A 15,827-nucleotide genomic window follows, 5' to 3' on the forward strand; every position below is an offset into this window, starting at 1 on the left:
TTAATCAGATAATTTTAATATATTAACCATATATAATAATAGGAAAACACTAATTTGTTTGTTATGAGAAATGATAAATATAAAGGATTCAATATGGATAAAAATTAATGCAGTAAGTTTAACAAAGCTTAACGTTAATTAAGCGTTCAAAATTAATTTGTTTACATAAATGTCATTACCTATGACATAATAGATGTATCGCAGAAAATATAATTACTACGAACTTCTAAGTAAATAATTAAAACTGTAGACAGACATAACTATAATTAAATTCAAACCGCAAACCCTTAGATTTGTGGAAAATGCCTCAGATATATAATTTCTATAACTTAATTATTCTTTGATACTGACCATTCCTATAATATATTATTTAATATAAAAGTTATGCGAATAAAATTGCTATTTTAAAGTAGCAATATAAAAAAATATTTTCTAGTATTATATCTCCAAACATCGAATTTTATTTATTAATGTGTTAAAATGTAGATTTTAATAACTGCATATTATTCACAAAATTATTTACTTGACAATAATTCATAGTAATTTACATTTATAGGGTGTCTCGGAGCTGATGAACATTTAAATAATATAAATTTGAAGAATTAAAAATAAAAATGTAGCTCTTTTCATTTACAATAACGAATGTAATGTGAAACTAATATAATATTCGATATTTATATGGGCAAACCATTATATGTGAAAGTTCAAATTTGGAAATGTTAAAAATTAAAAATTATACAGTTATATTAAACGATTTATAATTATTTATTAATGTTTATAGTGCTAGAAAATAATAGTATATAGATTTGAAAAATTATTCTTTTTTACAAGTCATATTAAAAAATTAATAAAAAGCAATTAGTGATTATGTTCTATTCCTTTTGTATGGTCAAGTTTTTTTTTTTTAACCCATTCGCTTGAACAAAATTTAATTAAAATCATGTATTTACTTACTTTTGTGGAAGAAATAATAAAATTAAAGAATTATGAAAAATCTCGTTTAAACAGCGATATAAAAATTGAGATTCATAAATATAAAAATATAAATTAATTAATTAAACATTGAAATAGCCTAATGAATCAATGCATAGTATTTTTAAAAATCGAAAATAATGTTTGTACGAATGAGCAGAATTTTATTATTTTCATTAAATACGGACACTAATTATCATAGAGATAATTACAAATTAATGGAAATATATATATATAAGACATCACGTTTCGTTATTATTCATAATCTAGTGACAAAGAACTGCCAATTTCTTTTATTTTATAAATTCTAATGCTTTGTTTTATTTTCGCTTTCACAATCGTTATTGGTATTTACATGACGCCTATGCATGCTGAAATTTTTTTGTAAAATTTCAAAAGCATTTAAAAAGTATTAATTATATCGTTCAACCCCAGAATTTTTAAAAATATTTCAACGTATAGATTATATTAGATATCAGTTATATCAAGTTTTGAAATGACACCCGAAATACTCTACATTATAATGAAAAATAATATTATATTAGATTTAAAGTTGATAAGAAGAATATGAGAACATATACATTCATTTATCAAGGAGAATTTGAATTGCAAAAAATTAAAAATGAGCCAAATGTTATTTAAGACTAGTAAAATTAACGATTCTACTGCAATTATTTGGAAGTAACGGTAACTTAATATAAATTACTAAGTAATTAATTGATATATCCCGGTTTTGTGCAAATTTCTGCTAAATTGTATGGAATGGTTTAATACGTTGGCGATATAAGATTAAGAATTCCAATACCTTATTATTTATTATAAATATGTCGCATGAAGAATTCTTTTTGAATGTTAAAAAAGGTGATTCTGAATTCTATTTGAAAACTAAAAACTGAATTTCCATACTCTTATGGCAATCTATTAAAAATTAAATATTTTCCTGTGAAAGTTCATACAAAACTCATTATAAATCATAAGCATTAAAAGACTTTTAATTATTTATCTAGCGGCATAAATATAATTAAAAAACTCATGCATGTAGAAAATTAGAAAATAGACTCCTTGATAACTTCTCAATATTCACTATTTTCTTCATTATCATAATTCGCACTGTAATATTTTTATCCACGTTAACACCTAAATTAAGACAAATATATTTTAGAACAGATTTGATTTCATTCGAAATTGATATCGATAGTTACATGATACAAATGATAAAAAAAAAAAAAAAAAAAAAAAAAAAAAATAAAAAAAAAAAAAATATATATATATATATCAACATAAGTGAGAATAATTAATTTAGAATGTCTCAATCATTTGAATAATTGAAAGATAATCAAATGTCTTCTTATTTTTAAATAATTAATTCTTGATTAATTACTTATCACTGTTGTTGTTTTGTGTTGAATATGATAGTGACAAGTTCAACTGTTTTAGAATTATATCTATTAAATTTTATAAATTATTGTCAAATATGTAATAAGAAACCATTTTAATTATTTTTACACATAATCACATCCAAATTCGACTGCAATCAAAGAGTATACATTGAAAGATATTTCTCAAGATAAATAAAATAATTCCTTTTCATATTAATTGTTACGTAAAAATATAACTGTGGTACTTTCTTTGATATTGAGCTGTAATTGATATTATTATAAGAATAATTAATCGATGTGATTATTGATGTAGCCAGCGGTATAAGATGGCTCATTTTGCAGTAGTAGTTTCATTACTGTAAGCACAAACCAGTGCTCAACGCACGATTTCAACGATTTCTCCAATGTCATTAAAACCTCTTATTATTAAAACTTATTGCGATCGAATTATTGGAAACACGTGTAACGGAGCCCTAGATGACCCTTGGTAATAAATAAAATGATAAAATAATAATCACGATAAGAGTGGCACGGTTGCAACATTCAGATTAATTCTTAGAAGTAATTAAATGCACGCAAATAAATGTAAGAGAAATAGAAATAGGAAAAATTATTAAATAGTACAATTCCACATTTGGCTTATTAAATGAGTTTAAGCTTCGATTAAATTAAGAGCCATGCGGGGGGACTCTCCTTCGGAAGCTTCCACCTCGAGTTTGAGCTACCAGCCTCTCAAGACTCGAGTACGGAAGGTCCGAGTTTAGAGATCCTAGCAGTGGTGGCCGTTGGGCGTGCGGGAGGGAGCACAATGCCATTGGACCTACCGCGATAAATGGCGAGGTCCTGCGGTCGTTTAAAGTCGGCGGCTTCTTCACTCGAATCCGCTCATCACTGCTGGAAGAGCTCACGGTCACTCGCGAACGGGATGACGATCGACGGAGCCGCGGTCGAGGATGGCGCGTGCGCTCGTGAAGCCGTCGGCGCGTGCACTGCTCCGGTCGTCGGCCGCGGCGACGGCCCGACATCGAGATTCGCGAGCAGCGGGTGCGCAAGCGCCCGAAAAGCCCTTGCCCATGGCGACAATGAGGAGGCGGGAAACGCGGAAAATGCGCGGACGAGGCTGACTCGAGTGGCGTAATCTCCTCAGCCGCTCGTCCTTCCCTACTTTTACGCGAAACTTGGCATTGATTTTATTATCCCGCTGGTATGGAGACAATTATCGTACTTCCTTGCGTAACTTTAGGCGTCATTAAAGCCGTATCATAGACCAATTAATTTTAACGCGAGTTTTACGTTCGAAGCAAAGGATAAATTTTTAAAAGCCGAATGGTTTGTCCGGAGTCCACGGGATAATTGAAAACTGATCCTCGCTCCATAATTATTATTCGAATAGTACAAGAATGTAACTAAATATCACAATATACGAATATCCAGTTTATTATTGTATTTCGACAATAAATTATTAAAATATTAACAGTTTTTAATATGTATATATAAACAATTATATTATCATATTCGATTATTGAGCATTTGTTTCAGCATCTTAACTATAATAATAATAATAATAATAATAATAATAATAATAATAATAATTAATATTAATACAGGCATGGAAAGTCCTTTATTGTATTAAAATTAAAAAAAAAATTAACCAAAAATAAGGTGATTGATAATATAAATAATAATTGTAATGTATAATTGAACAAAATATAATTTCTTAAAAATAATCGTTCTGTTAATAAATGATGATTTTGATTTAGCAAAAATATCAACTACTCAAGAATCAAGATTCAAGAGAAATATTTTAAAATTCATTCATTTTATCATTGAAGATTTTTAGTAACTCAATTAATGAAATAAACTCCACAGCGTGAATTTTTATTAATAAAAAGTATAAAGAAGTATATAAGACGAGAAAACACTTTATGTATTTTGGCAAAGAAAACAACTACGTTTTTCTCTTTTTGCTCGTAATGAACAAGTTGGGTTGTTTTTTTTTAATTTTTAATTTTTAATTTTTAATTTTTAATTTTTTTTTTTTTTTTTTTTTTTTTTTTTTTTTTTTTAAGTTAGGAGCGAAAACTGTTGGGAAAACTTTTCCTCTTATGATAATTACATTAGTATTTTATAGAAATGATCAAGCAAGTGTCTGTTAAAGCCCAGGCACATCCCGGGCCCGTCTTCTGTTTTCAAGTACGCTCCAGCAAAATGCCTTATAAGAGAGCCAGACGCAATGACTATCAAGTGTCTAGAAGATTACCCAGGCATCTGGAAAATTAACGTTCTCCGAGGTGCATAGAGTCACAGGAACGTAGCTTTACTGAGAATACGTTAATTTTCCCAGCGTACTGTCAAATTATTTCTTAAATCATACGCTCTCTGCTTGTCACTTACATATTGTATTTTACTGTACTTTCCTGTATTTTCCAAAATAATATCTAAATATCTAACATTAGCTAATGATAAGCATTTAATTGTTTATTATATAACATATTATACATCGTAAAAGAAATTTTCGACAAATTTTCCACGCCATACATTCGTTTCGTATATAGTTTTAGATATAATCAATAATAAAAGAAAGTGTCAATAATAAAATAGGTTACTTTACCTAATGGGATCCAACTATACTACATTCTTCTTAATTTTTTGTTTAAAACAATATTTTTATTATTGTAAAGTTTATTCGCAATTTATTCGAAATTGCACAAGGACTCCACATTGGTCGTTAAAATGTTTTGAAAATTTATATTTCGATTATAAATATATGGTCAGTAGCAATTAAAATATAAATTATTGCTAAATTAAATATAAATAGCTGTAAACATTATTAAATAGCGTAGAGAAAGTACAATATTGAATATTCATTAGAAATTTCTTAAACTCCTCAATATAACATTTAAAAATACAAGAAATAAATACATAAAAATTATAATTTATATTGAAATAAACCATAATTTACTTAATGAATGATTATTTGTAGAAAGCGAACTTTTTTAGTAAATGAGATATTAAAACAATTTATCGAATAAAATTTTTCAACTAGCAGCAATTATTAATTTAGCGTACATAGTTAATAAGAATTATACAAACACTGATAATAATTAAAACATGTAAACTATAGTGAAATGAATGTTTGTTCTTATTAATTACAATATACCGATTATACGAAAGCTACAAAAGTATAATTAAAATTTTCTTTACTCTGATAAATAATAATGACATTTCATAAAGATATGCATCAACATAAGATTATTAAATAATCTCTTAAAGCTAATTGAAAAGTACGTAAATTTTAAATACTATACAAGTGAAAATATTAATATAAAAATGTATTAAATAGTATTAATTTTGAAAAGTGAAGAGAGAATAAATCAAAGATAATGAATTTTATTACAGTAGAATTTTAAGATTTCAAAATAATTTGTAGTATCAGGAATTATGTTAAATTTATTATATATGAAATAAAATGAAGTTTTAATGGTATAATAAAATTTATAAGAATGATAAAGAATATGATGCCTATCATCTATATACGTTTATTCATTAAGACTCATTAATATAAATTGAAAATTAGTTGTGTGATTGTGATTATATTGGATTATTGATTTAAATTATATTCAAGCATATATTTTTACGGTGAAAAAAAAAAGTATTATACAGATGACGTTACATTTTACTTAAGAATAAAAAAAGATTCTAAATTAAATATCATTGTAAAATAATAGAAAAATCTTATTTTCCATCGCAATTGTTTAATATTTCATTAGTTGCTCTGGTCTTTTAAAATTCATATGTTAGAATTAGCCAGATTAAAATTTTTTATATACTTTTAATGATTGTCGAGCGGAACTCTGAAAACATCTATGACGCTACAGATAATTAATATATGGATAATGCGGTTTAATCATAAATTCTTGATAATCAGACGTAAAAATAATCCTAGATTCAAAATAAATTTCCTATTTTAAAGCTTTTACGTGACTTGATAAAGAATATTATTTTTAATATATCGTTTGAATGGTATGAAAATTAAATTGCGGAATAACCGTGGAAGTTGAAACTGATTGAGAAATGTAGTTTTGGATTAAAGTAAAACTTTTAGCACTCGAACATGAAAACTAATTTCTAATTTTCATTTCACAATATCACATTTATTTTTTTATATTTCTGTCATTCTAATCTCTTATTTACGATTTTTAAAAATAATATACGCTATACAAGCAATTATTTTTTAGTTTTTTAATGCCCATGAAAATTTTATAAATTTTCCTTTGTTACTATATGTCTCAGTTTCAATATTGTAACTTAACCATTCTCATTTAATAATAGCATTAACTAATTATTGCTTTTTCATGATGTTGAGTAACAATGTATAAGAATTAAATGTCAATATCCACAACTACTATCTATTACACGTCGGTTACTTATTCAAACTTTCTTTACTATTCTTTACCAAATTAAAAATCTGTCATTTAATTCTTCATTAATATTCTAAATATAAGACTTTAATAATTAAGCATTACTTAGCATACTTTCATTAACCATAGTATATTCTCTATAGCCTTCGAAAATGTTTTAATAAGGGTAGTATGAAATGATTGACATGATAAATAAATATCAAAATATTTCAAGCACAATGAAATAAAATTATGCAAATGTATACAAAAAATATTTTTAAGAATAATCATAACAAGCTTCACAAAATAAATTTAACAATATTAAAAACAGTATAATAATAATAATAATAATAATAATAATAATAACAATAATAATAATAATAGCAAAAAATATTCAATACTACATTTAATGAAAAATTTATAATATCGTCGCTATTAATATTGCAAAATATATTAAAATCAACTTTTTCCAAAGAATATATTCCATATAGTTATTATATTACATAAAAAATCTATAATGTATAAAATAATATTTCATATTAACAATATATAAATCGAGAGAAATTCTGAATTTATGAATAGGTTATACAAAATAAAATGACAGCATAATATGTCAAAGGTAATTGTTTAACGTTGTGGAAAAACTGTAAAAATTGATTTAAAATTGAGGAACACAATTTTTACCCGTTTAAAAATTTTATAAAATACTTGGCACTTTATTTCATCATAATAAATAATAATTATTATCATTTTTATACATTTACTTAAATTATGCTTTAAATTTGTTATTATAATCATGTTATAATTTTTCTTTACTTTAAAAAGAAGAGAAAAAGAAAAAATGAAAAAAAGAAAAGATCATCAAGATAAAGATCAACACTTTTTTTTTCTACTTTTAATATATAAATATTTGAATTGATTTATATAATTCTGTAATAAGCTCGGATAAGAAAATAAAACGAATTTTACCTAATAATGTTTTTATAGATATTTTAAATTAAAAATTGTTCACATATATGAATAAATATAAATGGGACATATATTTTAATAGTTTACAATAGAAATTTATACAATGTAATTTAGCATGTCATTTAGGAATCTTTGATATGCTTTTAAAATTTAGATAAATATGTTTTCGTAAAACACCATATCATTTGTATGATGGATTTTCATTGAAATGATAATTATATATTTAAACTTATATGTAAAAAATTTCATTTTTTTCCAAAAAATTACACCTATGCGCATGTATAAATGTAAATAAATAATAAAAATAATGATATGATTAAAAGTTAAGATTTCGACAAAAATAGTTTGAACATAAAATTATATCAATATTATCTGCATATACACTCGCTCTACAGATAATAGAAGAAAATTTTTCTTTATAATGAATGAAGATGGAAGTCAAATTAATTAGCCAAATATTGAAGCTTTCGTCAAATCAATTAGATAAATAAATTATTTTGACTTCGATAAATACTTGTATCTTAAATACTCATAAAAATTTACAAATTTGACATCGCTAGTTGTGAAAATATTTACCTTTAATCAAAGTACACATTGATTGAAAACTTCATGACTTGGGTACGCACATATATAATAAGGCATATATGACATAATAATTAAAATAATTTCTTCAATAGCCGTTCAACAACTGCTTTACTAACGAATTGTTTTAATTTTAACTTCAAAATCCATTTAAAATACGTTTTAAAAATAATGAAAACACAAAAGTTTATTAGTGTTGTTCTATGGTTAGCTCTAGTAAGTCTATGTTTAAAAAGTACGGCAGCCAATGTCAAGAAACCACATATTATTTTCATAGTAGCTGATGATTTGGTACGTATCATGTTCTTTTCAAATATAGCCATTATGTATTAGCAATTAACAAACAATTGTTAAAATAGATAATTAAAATAATTATTTATGGAAGAAATTAAAAGTTTTAGTAAAATAATAAATTAAGATAATACCGTGAATATTTTATATGAGTTTATTGATAAACGAATTAAATTTATTCAAATAAAATATTTAACTATATACTGCAAGAAACAAAATAATGAAAATAATGAAAATAATGAAAATAATGAAGTTTTTTGTTAAAGACTTAGATTATAGATTAATTTTCAAATCGTTTAATTTTAAAATAATTAAACAAAATATCATAACTCATCCATTTAATAAATAAGCGCAATAACATTAATAAATGCTTCAATATTTTGCCATTGAAACAAAACTATGCTATTATTGCCAAATAACATAAAAAATTATTCAACTCGTAAAAAACCGAGCTAACACAATAAAGGCAAATATTATTTTTCGGTACCTATCTATTAAATTTAGTTCTAAATAAATATTCCATTTCTTCATAATATTATAAAATCAACGTAAATTTGAACTGCAAAATCTTCGAAATATAAAGAGGTGATGAGTGAGTTATGAATACCTTGAGGCGCTTAAGGAGCTCAGAGGCCAGTCAATCACAATCCTCTTGTCCTCATATTTTCCTTATATTTATGTAAAATTCTTATTTTTCAATTAATAACAATGATTTTTCTTGTTAAACTTGTTAATTATAACTAATAATTATATGAATCAATTCGTAATAAGTATATATAAAAAAATATAAAAAATAAATATATAAAATAATTAGACATTAAATATAATAATATTAAAAGGACAACCAATTGTACGATAATACTAGTATAGGGATTTTTCTAAACAAAATTTTCTTTTACATCGCTTTATTTATAAGATATATTGTACATAAATTATATTGATTTTCAAATCAATTTACAAAAAATCACATTTTTATAAATGTCAATTATTAAAGGCTACAATGCAAATGTGGATAAATGTATTGATTTATTTAACGGTAACTGAAATTGTAACATACAATACTCGATTACAATGAAACTCGTAATAATTAAAATCTTCATTTTTTTTATTATCTTTGTTTAATTTTTATTAAAATAATTAATCTTTTACAATCGAATTCACTTTCTCATATATTACTTGATTACTACTATTACATATAATATAATAATTTATTGCCGAAATTTTTTAAAGATAATATAATACGTACGATAAAAACTTAAAATTCTTAGATTGAAAAAGATTATTTCTAAGATAATAAAAGTGATGTAAGATTTATTACGCATGATGAACATTTGTGTAATAATTCTATTGTTTATTTTATACTATAGAATAAATGTGAAATTAATATAAACAAAAGATTATAACATTAATACATTTATATTTGTTAAAGGTATTATTTTTAATAATTGTATTATTATAAATCAATATTTTGAATTATATAAGAAAATATATATATATATATATATATATTCAAAAATTGGTAATAACATATACAACAGAGTGAACATTTAATTACAATTAATTACTGTTATTACGTAATTTCACATGATTTCACATAATTTCTAGATTAATAAAAGTATTCATAATAAATACAGTGCCTGATTTCTAAAAATCGATTAAAATTATAAATATGAGTATTTTTCAAAACTAAAGTAATATAATCAATTCTTATCTTTAATAATATTTTATTAGGGATGGAACGATGTGAGTTTTCATGGTGCCAATGAAATTCCAACTCCAAATATCGACGCACTTGCTTACAATGGAGTGATATTGAATAGACATTACGTATTGCCTATTTCTTCGCCATCGAGATCAGCTTTACTGACTGGTCGTTACCCTATCAGAGACGGTAATTAATAAGTCGAGAAGAAAACAAATGAAACGCAATTTGTGTCGAGAAATGTAAATTTATACGCAATTTTATACGTATATTACATTTTTATGAAATATAATTTGTCCGATGCGTAGGTTAATTTAAAAGTGAAATTTATAAATCACGATACATTAATACAACTAATACATTTTTATTTAATAATATTAACATTAATAACATTGGTAACAATAATTCTCAAATAGTCGTGGCAAGCGACTCTAACGTATTAGAAATTTCAAATTATTAAAAGCAAAATTAATAAAAGAATTAATTTCCAACAATACCTCATACTCACAAGAAACATAAAATGTTGTAATTTTATGTTTTATTTTATTCGCTGTAATTAATTGTTGTAAATTCAGCGATAATAAAGTAGAAAATCCCAATCCAGCCTTTCAAACGCAACCTTTCCGAACACAGGCACGCAAGGCTTTGACTTGGAACCTGGTGAGGCGCGGGGTATACCGCTCAACAGGACCCTCATGCCGGAGTACTTGCGTCAACTCGGCTATGGTACACATCTCGTTGGCAAGTGGCATGCCGGGTACCACTCGGTAAATCATACACCTGCTCGTCGAGGCTTCGATTCCTTCTACGGATTTTACAATAAGCTCATTGGCTACTTCGACCACACGATCAAACTATTATCCGAAGACGGCCAAGTATATTCCTCTCTTATCAATTATTACTAATTATTATATTGTAAGGGAATATAACGTTACGTCTTACTGAAATAGAATAATCTTTTAGTTCGGTGTTCTACGTACGACACGAAATAGGGCTGTAAAAAGTAATTGATCTCGATAAATATGCATTCTTTTCGATCGAGTTCGATTACTTCTAAAATTCTAAAGTATATTACATTATTAAAAGAAAAAGAAACAAAAAATCAAAAAACAAAAAAAAAAAACAAAAAAAAAAAAAACAAAAAAAAATAAAAAAATAAAAAAACTCTTTTTACTTATAATTGTTTATTAATAATGTCTGATCAGATTCTCTCAATTATAATGATACATAAGATAATAGAATTTAGTAACCCAAATAGCATAGCATAATGCTATATGTAATGTAAATTGCATATGAAAGTAAACATTAACAGGAAAATAAAAGTTCTTATTTTTTAACGTAAAATAATGACATAAAAAATATGAATAAGTCAACTCTGTATACAAATACAAAAAGGTTCACATTGGTAATGACTTGCATCGTGATACTCCCGAAGCCTTGAAAGTTGTTCACGATAAAGGCTACATTACGGATCTTATAACCAACGAAGCTATTATGATTATAAATAATAATGGAAATGAAAAGCCACTATTTCTTGAGATCTCTCATCTTGCGAGTCACGGCAATCAGAATGTGCTTGATCCATTAGAAGTTCCCGATATGCAAGAAACGAATGCTACATTCTCCTATATTAGTGACTTGAAGCGTCGGAAATACGCAGGTACGCGTCATAATAATAATAAATTATATAATATGCATTTGTTTATTAACGATGATGGGGGAGTACGGATGTTGTGTCGTATGTGAAATTGCGAATGATTTTTCATATCTATAATTTTTATTGCATAATTATAGTCTTCAGTTTGATGCTTATTCAAGTAGATTGAATAATTCTTTCAAAATAATCTGTTTTTAACAGGAGTGGTAAAGTCCTTGGATGATTCTGTAGGACGTGTTGTGACCGCACTTAGTAAAGCCAAAATGTTAGAAAACAGTATCATCGTTTTTATAAGCGATAATGGAGCGCCAACAACTGGCATGTATGGAACCAGCGGTTCTAATTATCCGTTGCGTGGAGTAAGTATATCCAAAATAATTTAAAGTGATTTGTCATTTACTGATTATTGAAATTAACATTACGTATGTATTATTCATTCCGTCTCCTTATACACGCTTGATGTTCATAAAATTCTTAGATTTTATTCACACTAGCTGTCTCATTTTCAAATCTAATGCTATTTTCTTTTCATAATTATATCTTAGAAAAAACAGTGCAAAAGTTAAATTTTCATCAGACAATAGCTTTTATATATACAATTTATATAGATAAAAATATTAAAGTTTGAGAATATTTTATTGAATTTAATTTTAAAATAATCATGAATTTATATTTCCATTTGAATTATCTAGGTAATAAAATGAAAGTTTATAAGCGATATTTTCATTGAATATTGGGTCAAACTAATTCGGTTGCGCATAAAAGACAAAAATATGATCAATGAAATAGTAATTGATTTATTTAAAGTAAATCCTATTGAATTAAATGATTCGTTTTTAGATCGAAAGATATTTAATATTCACAAAAAACAATATAATATGAGGAAAAAATAATTAAGTACAGCTACAATAAATAAAAATCATGCAACGTAGAAAATACTTTTTAGATGAAGAATTCGCTATTCGAAGGTGGTGTACGTGGTGTGGCTTGTATTTTCTCGCCCCTAATAAAGTCAGCGGGTCGAGTGTCCATGAAAAAGATGCACATAGTCGACTGGCTGCCAACCCTGTACGCAGCGGCCGGTGGCAACGCCAATAATCTTAACGACATCGACGGTTTGAACCAGTGGCCTTCGATCGTAGACGAGGACGTGAAGTCGCTCCGAAACCACATCCTTCTAGATATCAACTTGGCACTAGATATCGAAGGCATAATCCTTGAGAATTACAAGCTTATCCGCGTTCAACCTCGTAAGTTATAATAATAATCTAATCGTATGTGTGTGTGTATATATATATATATATATATATATATATATATATATATATATATATATATACCTGGAAGTTTAAGATATAACAGCATCCCACCTCTCACACTTAAGGCATATAATTGACGAATTAAAACGTAATTCTTGATTGGAGTAATAAAATAACGCAATGGTTATTTACCTTCATGAAATGACAATTTCATATAATACACAAATCAATGGATAGCCGTGTATTACTAATGAATGATTATTTATATATTCTTGAAATGCCAAAAATACTGTATTTTCTAACAAAGGATAAAGTTTCCTACTAATATATTTTATTATTAATATATATATTAACATTATTTATGTAATTCAAATAGCTAATTCGTTATCGCATGCTGATTTGTATTTATAAAATTTGCAATATATCTTTAATTTAATAATAAATCATAATGAATAATAACGAAAACCGTTCTATTAAATATTCTATCAATATACAATTTTTTATAGACACAAGTAACAAACTATTAAGTAATGAGTATTACGGATCTAATGGTAACAGCTCGTTTAACCCACATTATAACATTCTCGAGTCTGCATTATCATCGCCCACTGGGTTAGCCATTAGTCATTTAACTGAATTCAATAGCACATCCGTTACCAAAGCCGACAACGTACGCAAAAGAAGTGAAGTAAGGTGCTCACAACCGAAGACTTTCGCTGACTGCTCCAACTATTGTCTCTTCAACCTAGAAAATGATCCGTGTGAAACTAATGATTTAGCAAAACACAGTATACGGGTACGAAATAATATTTACGCATCATTTATCATTTTTAATTAACTTTACATATAATTAATTATATATATATATATATATATATATATATATATCCATAGATCTACACGATTAAGAAATCTTACTTTCAATATTATTGTAATTACTAGTACAGTTATATAAATTTGCATAATTTTTATAATTAGATAATTTGATGAATGAATTAAGAATTAAATATTGATCATTATCATCCATAAAATATTTAACATAATACTTTTTAAGAAACTAAACATAGACATTTTTTACACAGATTCGCAATGTTTTAATAGGATTCCTTTATAATTATCGCAAACTTACTGTGCAACCGGCAAGCGATGTCATAGATTCAAGGTCATTCCCAGAAAATTTTCATGGTACATGGATGCCGTGGAAAAATGTTTAAATTTTATATACCAAACTATTTTTAATTTTTAATAGGTAAATTTATATATATATATATATATATATATATATATATATATATATATATATTACGATATTAGTATATATATTATTAATATACTTGCTATATTCAATTATATTGATTTTTTAAACATTGTCAAAAATAAAATACTAATGCATAAAAAATCTTTTTTACTTATATCTTCTAAATAGAGTATATCTAATTATTAAATATTTTCTGCTTTTAAAATAACGTATAAAAATTATTATTATTATATAATTTTTATAATGATAAATGCAATTTTGTCTTTTATTTTGACTCGGTTAAGACAACACCACATTAGAACAACAATCTGCGTTGTTAAAAAAATATTCAATAGAACGCTAAAATACACAAATATAATACAGTAATTATTTGTATTGCATTATATTTATTACAAATTTATTTATCTTGGAAATTAATAAGATAGGAATGTTAAATCAAGTAACGTAATAAAAATGGCAGAGATTTTATTTACATTGAGTTTGCACTGAAGAGATAGAAATTTTTCCACAGTTACACGAGCCACGTGCGCGCACGGTACGTGAAACTATATTAAATCACGATATCTCGGATTCAAGAATAATACATCTAATTACGTTATTTTTAGTCTTTTATTTACACTAACACAGATATTAGAATTAACTTCTTCATCCATCCTGAAAATTTGAGAAGGACTTGTGTGAGAAGTCCTAAGGAGAAGACCGCTATGGTTTATGATAACCGTCACACTATTGAATGTGTACTACTATTCGTGTACAAATTTTTAAAAAACATCGACTATTACGACAAAGAATCTAGCGACATAAAACGTCAGGTATTTTTTCAAGAGGTATTTTTTTCATATTTAGCTCGCTATCAGAAGCTACGATACTTAAATATTAAATTATTTTTTAAAAACTTAATTTAAAATTATTTGAAAGATTATATTATTATCACTAGTAGTATTTAGTAAGTTATGTCATTATTATTATAATAATACTTTATTTAATGTTTCTTTAAGATTTTGTTTTTCTAATGAAAAGTAAACGATTAAAACAAATTAAATATTAAAAAATGTAGCCAATTAAATAATCTAGGATAAATATTATGCCCAACAAAATTAACATTTCAATAATATTAATGTTTAAAACTGATATTCGAAAATTGTTCAATAATTTTCAAAATAAAACGATACTTTTTTTATCGATTGAAAAATTACTTCTTTTCATTGCAAGAGGAATGAACTTCTAATCAGATCTTTTAAAGCATCGTTTCTTTTGACATAAGAACGCCGAGCGTTCAAATACATTATTATTAAATTTTTTATTTGAATTTTAAATAATAACATATGTGTAATATATATATATATGGATTTTTAAAT

General features: G+C 25.5%; 1 protein-coding gene across 1 annotated transcript; it reads left to right on the plus strand.

The window, feature by feature from the left end:
- Window positions 1–8,473: 8,473 nt before the first annotated feature.
- On the plus strand, window positions 8,474–14,475 carry LOC105364395 (arylsulfatase B). Its single transcript, XM_011502307.1, has 8 exons — window positions 8,474–8,593; window positions 10,325–10,484; window positions 10,929–11,170; window positions 11,691–11,955; window positions 12,154–12,311; window positions 12,899–13,202; window positions 13,718–14,007; window positions 14,294–14,475. The coding sequence occupies exons 1-8, from the start codon at window positions 8,474–8,476 to the stop codon at window positions 14,423–14,425; spliced, it is 1,671 nt and encodes a 556-aa protein (XP_011500609.1). The 3' UTR covers window positions 14,426–14,475.
- Window positions 14,476–15,827: the final 1,352 nt, after the last annotated feature.

The sequence above is a fragment of the Ceratosolen solmsi genome, unplaced genomic scaffold, assembly GCF_000503995.2.
Source record: "Ceratosolen solmsi marchali unplaced genomic scaffold, CerSol_1.0 scaffold31, whole genome shotgun sequence".
Taxonomy (NCBI): domain Eukaryota; kingdom Metazoa; phylum Arthropoda; class Insecta; order Hymenoptera; family Agaonidae; genus Ceratosolen; species Ceratosolen solmsi.

Coding starts and splice junctions, on each gene's coding strand:
- LOC105364395 (XM_011502307.1), top strand. CDS start 8,474: ATGAAAACACAAAAGTTTATTAGTGTTGTTCTATGGTTAGCTCTAGTA. Junction 11,956..12,153: donor GAAGCGTCGGAAATACGCAG/GTACGCGTCATA, acceptor TGTTTTTAACAG/GAGTGGTAAAGTCCTTGGAT. Junction 13,203..13,717: donor GCTTATCCGCGTTCAACCTC/GTAAGTTATAAT, acceptor AATTTTTTATAG/ACACAAGTAACAAACTATTA.